Source organism: Propithecus coquereli, unplaced genomic scaffold (genome assembly GCF_000956105.1).
Source record: "Propithecus coquereli isolate 6110/MARCELLA unplaced genomic scaffold, Pcoq_1.0 Scaffold58, whole genome shotgun sequence".
NCBI classification, from domain to species: domain Eukaryota; kingdom Metazoa; phylum Chordata; class Mammalia; order Primates; family Indriidae; genus Propithecus; species Propithecus coquereli.
Window position 1 is genome coordinate 6,255,995 of NW_012151729.1, and position 9,689 is coordinate 6,265,683.

At 43.1% G+C, this 9,689-nt stretch overlaps 1 protein-coding gene across 7 annotated transcripts in view; it reads left to right on the plus strand.

The window, feature by feature from the left end:
- The window catches only part of PPP2R2B (protein phosphatase 2, regulatory subunit B, beta), a 480,871-nt gene that overhangs the window by 368,656 nt on the left and 102,526 nt on the right, over positions 1 to 9,689 (plus strand). For all 7 annotated transcript variants that reach the window (XM_012658303.1, XM_012658305.1, XM_012658308.1 and 4 more), the window contains one exon: positions 2,521 to 2,633. In XM_012658303.1, the coding sequence (XP_012513757.1) occupies positions 2,521 to 2,633 (113 nt within the window). The remainder of the gene's footprint in view (positions 1 to 2,520; positions 2,634 to 9,689) is intronic.

Below are 9,689 nucleotides of genomic sequence, written 5' to 3' on the forward strand. Positions count from 1 at the left end.
AAAAAGGAAATTAAATGAGAAAATACAAAATCTGTATATGCAATATTATTACAGGTTTGTATTCCCCCAAAAAATTGCATAAAGAAAATATTGCCAAGATTTATGCAAAATGTTAACAGTAATTGTCCCTAACTGGCGAGATGATAGGTGATTTTGATTCTTTATGTTATACCCATGATTTCTCCATTTCTCTTTATAGCAATTTATCACTCACCATAAGAACAATATAAGATAAAAATTACTGGCAAATTACAGTTCAGAGTGCACAGATCACACACTTAGCAACCTTGCTGGGCATGCCAGCAGGCGTGACCAGCCCGAGTCATTCCCAGATACGAGAACACAGGGACACTTATCTATTCGAGTAGCCACCTTGCTGCTCAAAGCCCACTTCGTAATGTGGTACGTTAAGACCTCTGAGAACAAGGCATTCGCTTCTGCCAACTTGGAGGGGAGCAGCACTGTGATCCACATCTCCTGCTTACAAGATCCACCCTCCCAAAGGTGTGAGGGCTGGGAAGGGGTGGAGGGGAGCCAGGTGAGGAGAAATGGAGGCATGAGATGAGGGGACAAAAAGGAAAAAAAAAAAAAACCTTAATAAAGGCAGGATAGAGGGGCAGCCTTTGCTGACAGTATTACAGAGAAGAAATAGGATGTGCAGACATCATCGTGGGATAAAGCTAAAGCTGTCAGAGCAACATGTCACTGCAGAACAGCCGCCCAGTTTGCTAGTTCTAGTAAAAGCTGCCATTAGCGGACCATTATTAGAAGCCTTATACTGTGTTAAACACTCTACATGCTGTGATTCATTTAATCCTTGTAAAAGCCCCATGAGGAAGACACTATTTTTCCCAGTTTACAGATAAAGAAACTGAGGCACAAAAAATAAAGTGTTTTTATTTGTAAGGTTGAACTATGTGAGATATACTTACACTGAGAAATTATTTATTATTTATCTAAAATTCAAATTTAACTGGGCATTCTGTACTTTTTTCCTGCAAAATCTGGCAATCCTATTTGTTTGTCACTCAAGAAAACTAGTTATGTACCTACTATGTGGGAATCCTAGCCATTGGCCACATGGCTGGCTGGAATTAGAGTGGGTATTGGGCTCAAGGTTGTCTGATTCCTAAGCCTGCCTTGTGCAGGACAGAGGAAGACACAAAAAAGGCAACTGAGTCCTTGCCTCCCAAAAGAGAAATATATCTGATAAGGAAGGCTTACGGAGGCAGGCAAGCCACAGACTTGATCTGTTTGGCCCAAACATGTTTCCATAAAAAACGGAATTGAAAACCTGCAGGTGAAGCATACTGTCTCCAGCTCCCCAGAACCCCTAACCTCTTTCCTTTGTTCCCCGGGCCTGCCTGACCCCTGTAGGCATACAAGTTCTCACCTCTCTTAACTGTGGGAAATGACAGGTGTCATCAAGTGGTAGAAAGTGCTGGGACAATACAAAGGGGAGAAAGGTAGCTTACAGCTGGAAACGCCACAGAGACAACAAAGAGAAAGGAGTATCATTTTGATTCATCTTCTCACCATTTTATTTCACTGAATATTGCTAGAAATAAAATATGCACTGTGTAGATGAGATTTGATCATTCATCCAACTAATGTTGATCGAACATCCACTGTGTCCCAGGCACTGCTCTAGGTGCTGGGGGTCTAGTGATGAACAAGATAAAATCTCTGCCTTCAACAATTTTACATTCTAGTGAGAGACAAATAACAAATAAATAACCAAGTAATCGTTGGGTAGTGAAAATTACTATGAAGAAAAATAAAGCAGGAAAAAGGGGGTAGAGCATGGTAGTGAGGACAGCATTTTTTATGTAGGTTTTACGTAAGCCTCTGAAGTTGGGACCTGAACAGCAAGAGCAAAATGAAGGAGTGAGTCGTGAGAAAAACAAGGGAAAGGGCTTTCCTAGCAGAATGCACAGCAAGTGCAAAGGCCCTGAGGCAGGAGTGGGCTCCAGGTATACAAAGAGCAGTAAGGAAGCCATGTGGCAGGAGCACAGTGAGTGAGGGGCAGTCGGGGTGGACAGTGGGATCAGAGGTGGAGAAAGTAGAGAGTGCAGGCCATGGAGAGCCTTTCAGGACATAGCAGGGACACTGTTTAAGTGAGTTGGAATGCCAAAATAGAGGAAACAGAACTATTTCCGGGAGTTATCTCGACTATTAAATGAATTTTCCATGTAAAGCACTAACATAGTAAGCTTTATGTATGTGGCTACTATTATTATGCAATGTTCAATAAATACTTTTATTGAATGAGCTAAACTAATGTATAGCTGTATATCTAGGAGCCCACTGTCAGGGAAAACCTTTTGTCCCAGCACAATATATGTTTTTGTTTTGAAGTATGAGGTCTGCCTTCAGATAACACAGGAGTTTTGCACCACAGCCCTTCACATGAGCCAATTTCTCTCGCAATTCTTCCCACCTCTCCCACTGCCCCTAGACGCGCTCCTTTACAAGCTTGCTTTCTCTGTCATTCTGACGTCCTCTCGTTGCCTTCCCCAGATAAAACTGTGAAGCTATGGAAAGTCAGCGAGCGCGATAAGAGGCCAGAAGGCTACAATCTGAAGGATGAGGAGGGCCGGCTCCGGGATCCTGCCACCATCACAACCCTGCGGGTGAGCACGGGTGGCTGCTCTGGCCACCTGGGTCAGGGGAGGGTCTGCCAAGGCTGGCCGCGTGCTGGCTACTCCTGGAGGTGGCAACCGCAATGTGCGAGCGAGGAAGCTTGAGCGGAGACTCCGGCTACCCCAGTCTCTGGTGGCAGATGGAGGAGCAGGAAAGGTGCCAAGCCTTAACAACTGCAAATCCATGCTTTTCCTTTTGTCCCCGAGCACCTTCCACCGTGGCCATTGCCAGACGTTACTATATTCTTAGCCTCTGTCCACATTATCTAAAATGTCTTAAGTACATTCTGTACTCAAGATATATGGAATGAAAACATCCAGATGGAAAGTTGTAGTCTCGTGGTTCAGAACACAAACTTTAGAATTTAACAGGCCCGGGTTCAAATCCTGCCACGTACCAGAATCTCACATAGTCACTCAACCTTTTTGAGCTCCCATCATGCAAGTTATTTTTACGTTGTCTATCTGCAGAATGGTGAACATAATACTTACTGCTCGTGGGCTTAGGAAAATAAAATGCAAGGAGGCTGGAAGCCCCTTCCTCTATGACTGGTCCTTAATACTTGATCTCTACTCTTAGTCTGACTAGCTTCCTTCCTGCCCTCCAGAAATGGATAGTCCAATAAGGAAAGAGGATGTGTAAGACTAATACATGAATGATTATGACACTAAGTAGAGTAAGATAAATGCATTGAGAGAGTGTCCGAGCGTTGCAGTTTTATCAAAGGAGGAAGAAATTACATTTGGTTCTGGGAGGCCAGGAAAGGCATCCTGGGGAAGTGGTGTTAAAGTGGATTGCCGCCAGCACGCTTAGAAGAGAAGCCTCTCTAGACGTAGGCAGAGTGGTTTAGGGTGGATGACGAGTACATTTTTGAACACGTTCAACGTGAGTGGTAACGCAGGCACATGTCGGGACCAGCCCTTGCCCCAAGGGACTTTTCAACGTGTGTAGGACAAGGGATTTCAGTCGTCAGCTGCAGCACAGAAGACCAAAAACTGCAAAAGAGACAGGGAAGTGTATGTGGGGAAAAGAGGTTCTCACCGTAGGTTTAAAAGCAGAAATGAGAATTAGATGGTCATTGTGTGCTTGCTTAGCTCACTTGCGAATTCATTTACTTATTTGTTCATCTGTTGATTCGGCAGATGCTTTTTGAACACTCACTCTTCACCGGCCACGGTGCTAGGCTGTTGGGTGTTTACCCAGCATTTGTAGGCACACGGTCTTCAGCTGAGCTCTTTCTGCGCCAGCAAGCATTGACTGCTGTTTCCTCTCATCAGCCTGGAGAGCTACTGGGCAAGCCCACCTTGGTTTTGGAGGTTTTGGAGACTGGAGAGTAGAGCAGGGAAAAGTATGAACATCGAGTCAGTCTGGCCTGGGTTAGAATTCTGGCTCCATTACTTTCTGGCTGGTGACCTTGAGCATAGGACAGTCATGTGTCACTTAATGATGGGGTTATATGCTGAGAAATGCATGCTTAGGTGATTTCACTGTTGTGCAAACATCATAGAATGTACTTACACAAACCTAGATGGCAGAGCCTACTACACACCTAGGCTGTGGCATAGTGTATTGCTCCTAGGCTACATAGGTCTACAGCTTGTTACTGTACTGAATACTGTAGGCAGTTATGATACAGTAGTAAGTATTTGTGTATCTAAACATAGAAAAGGTACAGTAAAAATACAGTATTATAATCTTATGGGACCACTGTCATCTATGTGGTCTATTGCTATGCAGTATGTAACTGTGTTTGAGCTCCTTGTGCTCCAGTGTCTCAACTGATTAACAGAGACGACTTGCTGGGATGGTCATGAGGATTCCATAAGATATTGCGTGTAAGAAAGTGCTTAGCCTATATAGTGTCTGGCTCATAGAAAGCAGTCAATAATGTTAGTTCCCTGCTGTTGTTTTAGTATTATAGCATCATCATCATCATGGCTGTTATTACCCCCTACTGGTAGTGGGCCCAGATATATGAGAAAATTCATATTATCTTACTTTTTGTACTGTTGTATTCATTCCACAAAGCACTCCCCGATATCTTCTACGTGGCAAGCACTGTGCTGTTGATACAGGAATGAGATTATCTTTTACCCCTTGGGATGTTACAATCCTGCAGGGAAAACAAATGGATTAAGTGCCACTGAGGAGTTTATACCGTGAAATTCTGCCCAGACTTCACCTTGCCCTTGTTTGCTTTGTGGATGGAATTTTTTCAATGCCAGCTATAGACTCCACTATAGAGTTCCCTTGTCCATGGCACTCTATGGGGTTTCACGTGTCTGTGCTTAACCTTTCGGAGAATTCCATCCCTGTGCTAAAGAAGAAGGAAGGCCTACTGAAGTTTCCATGAGAGCAGATCCTCCCCAGGGCAAGACAGTGATATCAATGAGGTGGACTTCGTCTAAAACATGGGAGGCAGCCCTGAGGTGTGGCTGAGAGTTGGAAAGTCCCAGTTCTGGTCCTTGCTTTCTTGTTAACCGGCTATGTGACTCTGGCCAATGCATCCCATTTCTTCCCTCCAAGCTTAGTTCCTAAACTGCCAAGCAGAGGACCAGGAAATACAGATTCTGGGGAACCCATCCCCAGTGGGTGAGTCCAGAGGAATCTGCATTTTTAGCACTTGCCCCTGGTGTCTGAGACAAGGGCTATGTGGTCACTGGACTCTGTCATCCCTAAGGCCCCCTGGAATTGTCATTTTTATGAGCTTCTGTTTCTTTTCAATTACTTGAACTGTGGCTATACCAATTTGGGAGACATATTTGCTATATAATTATAAATCCCATCTTCAGCTCATCTTGATCTCTCCCCCTCTCCCTTCCCAGGCTTCCAAATATCCGGCATTTCAGTGTAAACATCCACACCCCAGCATTGTTTTGATGCAAACACTGAAAAGGCTAGCCTCCTTTCCCTTTTGATCCCAGTAGTGGGGGAAAACAACAACAACAACAAAAAACATGCAACCCTGAAGACTGTAGATTCAGAACAAAGACTCCAAACAGAGAACAAGCCAATGTGATATTAATCAGACTATAATTTACTAACATGCTCTGCTCTTGAAATTTGCATTGCCAGCAATTGTGTCTTCTTTTTTCCCCTCCCGGAACTATGATTACTTCTTACTCACTTTCATAGTTTCCGGTTCTACGTGGGTCTTGAGAGTGTGAAAACATTTAACAATACCCGACAGCTAATTAATCCTCACTGTGTAATGAACCTGTTCTGTTTCAGTGCTGAGAAGCTCAGCTTTTCAAATCAAGAATGTGGCTATTCTGTTTTTCATAGAAGACAGCCTTCCAAATCCAATCACTTGTTACCCAAAGAGCCTGTGAGAAGCACTTCTATGAAAACCGTATCCCCTGCTGAATAGCATAACATTCAAACCAATAATCGTGATAATAATTTAATAATACCACCTTATTATTAAAATATGAAAATCCCATTTATATCACAAAGTGTTTTACCTAATCCCTTGATTCATCTTCAGAACAGCCAGTGAGGAGGTATTTGGACAGGTATTTGGTATGTGGTGAAAATGCTATTACAGTCTCTAGTATTCATTCGCCGTATCCCATGCACCATCTATACTCATCTGTATGAGCTACCTCACTGTTAAAATGCCCAGTAGGTTAAATAACATGCCCAAGATCATATAGGGCTGAGAATCAAACCTTGATCTACTTTGCTCTGGGACCTGAACCCTTAAACCTGATGTAGGCTCAGAGAGGGAAGGGGATTTGCCCAGTGTCCTTCAGTTGATTATTCCAGGGCTGGGACTAAAAATCAAGAGCTGTGGCTCTTACACTGAAACACATACATGTGGACATGTGAAATGGGCGTTTAATAATTAGTGTCACTATTATTCCAGGTCAGGGGATCTCCTGATACTCCGGGAGGATGGGTAACCCCAGGCCAGTTTTGGGGCAAGTTACTGGTTGAGTCAGGATCAGCCTTCGCTGCCCCAGGTTTTAATGTGGGGTTTATGCTTTGATAACTGAGCCCCCTTAGGACACAGATACAGCCTTCCTCTAACCATTTTTAATTTTTTTTCTGACTTCATTGTGTGATTTATTGCTGTTCTGGGGCTTCAGATCCAATCCTTTTATGGTTTTATCTTTCCTTTCCTTATATTTGTTGCAAATAACAATGGAGTGTTTAGCTACTGCGGTGAAAAATCAATCAAGCCTATTCCATATTCACAGGCTTGCAATGGCACTGACAGCCCCTGGATTAGATTAACTTTGTGAATGTGTCACTCCGGTGTGGGCAATTTCTCAACCTCCGCTCCATCTTCCCCCTCCTGTGTCGGCGGGGAGATATTGAGATCTCTCGTTGATTGACTGCCCCGAAAGTGAATGCTGGCATGTGATGTGTGTAACTCAGCGGGACGCACATACTCTGTGTTTATGAAAATAAATAATAATTTCTGTTATCGTTATTGACTGCCATCATTATCTGATTGTGTCTGTCTGTGTCATGGGGTTTCAGTGACGGGATCAGAGAGAGCTTCACAAGAATTCAGGCACTACCCTCACTGACAAGCCTCTGTGTTTTGGCATGTTTCACCTTTGGGGGATGAGGGTTGTGTATGTTCCTCTTCTGCTTATTGGCTAATTTCTTTGGCTAATGTTCAGAGACTTCATCGTTGTGTACAGTGTTAGCCAAAGGAACTAATTCAATTGGAGCTATAAGAGCAGCTAACATTTGTTGAGCATTTGCTGTGTTCTAAGAACGCATCGCATACATTGGCTAACTTAATCTTCAAGATAAACCTATAAAGTGGCATTGATCTTACTTTCAAGACATGGTACCTAAAGCCAGAGAGGTTAAGAAATTTACCTAAGATCCGACGGCTAGTGAGTGGTAGTGCTTAGACTTGAATTCATGTTTTTATGATTCTAAAACCCATGCTGCTATCTTGCATCTTGTATTAAAATAGATTGCCTAGTATACGTATCTGAACATTCGGCCTAAGCCAAAACATACATGAGTAAGCAGGGAGTAGAGAACAACTCGTCAAGGAAACTGTAGAAGTTACTGGTGCCTTGGGCATAGGTGGGCTTTCTGTTTTGTTTGGGGGGAAGGTGGGGCAGGAAGGGTACATGGAACTAGGTCATGGTTTAGCAAACCAAACCTGAATGATCATCAGACTCCAGGAACATCTAAGTCATCCCCAACCAACTGACTCACAATCTCCAGGAATAGGGCCAAGGCATCCACCCATATTTCTCAGCTATATCCCTGACAATTCTGAAGATCAGATGGGTTTGAGAGCCATTGGCATAATGATCACTAAGGTTCAATCAAAAGTGGAGTTTCTCTGATTTCATTTTTTAAATTCCTTCCTTTTTCCTCTTTTCTCCTCCCATGTCAAGGTCCTATATACATTAATCTGAGGACAACATTCTTATCAAAGCACAGTGATTGGATTTAAAATGAGTGTTCATGATGACTCTGGCTGTGATTGATCTGAGCTGTTAGTGTCTGTTATAACTCGACTTTTTTCCCCTCTTACTCATGGTCAAGTCACGGGGACAGCCCACCTAGTGGCCAGTGTGCTGTAACAGTAACACTATTGCGGACATTTATTAAATACGTACCGTGTGCCAGGCCTTCTGCTAGGCAGGTTACAAGCACCAGCTCATTGTACCCTGACAGCAGCCCTGTGGAGTGGATGTGGTTATTATCCTCATGTCGCAGGTGAGGACATTTGATTCAGACAGCTGTAATGACTTGCCCAAGTCTACAGCTACTAAGTGGTCAATCATATTCTTAACCAGGTTCTGACTGACTCCAAAGTCTATGCTCTTATCACTATGCTACAGAGTCTTCAAGACAGGGGCAGATCTCTGACCAGATCTCAACCATCATCTGTAAAGTGGAAATAATTGTACGTTCTTGCAGAGGTCAGGCTGATAAAGTAACTGTCAAAGTGTCTGGCATAATGCTTACCATCGATAGATGCTCAGTGTATGTTGTAACCTTTCTCCTCTCCCTTCCCATCTTGTCTTTCACCTGGAGACCAAGAGCTTCAGGAAAATCTGATGAATATATTGAAAAGTTCAAAGTAGTGTTAGATTTAGGGACCAGTAATCCATCATGCCTTATTTTGAGTGTGTGCTTGTACTAGCTTTCCTAAGCTGCCTTGGGTTCAGAGTGTATTCATTGACAATAAAATATTTTCTTTCATCCTCAAAGGATCTTTGTTATGCTGCATTTACCATGTAGTAATTAGATCCAACAGAAATGTATTATAAATATAAGCAGAATCCTATACCTGGTTTAGGATTGAGTTTTCTTTGTCTCTTGCTCCCAAACCCTTTGCAACCCTTTGGAAGTCATCCATGGCTTCTTGAATGTGATAGGAACTGATACAGGACACTCCCCATCTGCATACTTAATAGCAGTGGGAAGCCGAGAAGTCCACTAGTGTCAGAAAAAAAAAGAATCACATTGCAGAAGAAAATCTGGGTGTTCATGGCATCTAGTGCAATTTATTTTGAGATTCCTGGGCCATGAGGCTGGACAGCATCCCAGACCCATTCTCTTCCTAACCTTGGTTATTAAATGGTCTGAATTTTAGAGACGTGGGAAAGTTGACCAGGATGGGGCAGGCTACCACTGCCCTTTTTCAAGCTTTGCAAGCAAAAATTTTGTCACTATTCAAACCTAATTCACACTGACCCAGATGGATTTTTCTCAAAAGAGATGTTACTGGGTGTGATTCTCCCATCTTTTCATTTAAAGGGTTCTTTGTATAATTTTTAAAGGAAGTGGAAAATCAAGGCATAGTTAGATGATTGAAGGTGGAAGCATCCTTTATTTTTTGAATCTTTCAGATGAAATTATCTGAATTATGAGTGTAATGAGAAAGACATTGTTCCCCACAGCGGGTGCCAGCTCCAAAGTGTGAGTTCACTGTTGCTGGAGTGAGGAGTGTGAGTCTCCAGTCCCTCAGACTACACGTCCATGCACGTGTATGTGCAGACGTGTACATGGCACACAGCCCCAAGCAGTGCATTGCTTCAGAAACCTGAGAATGTTAA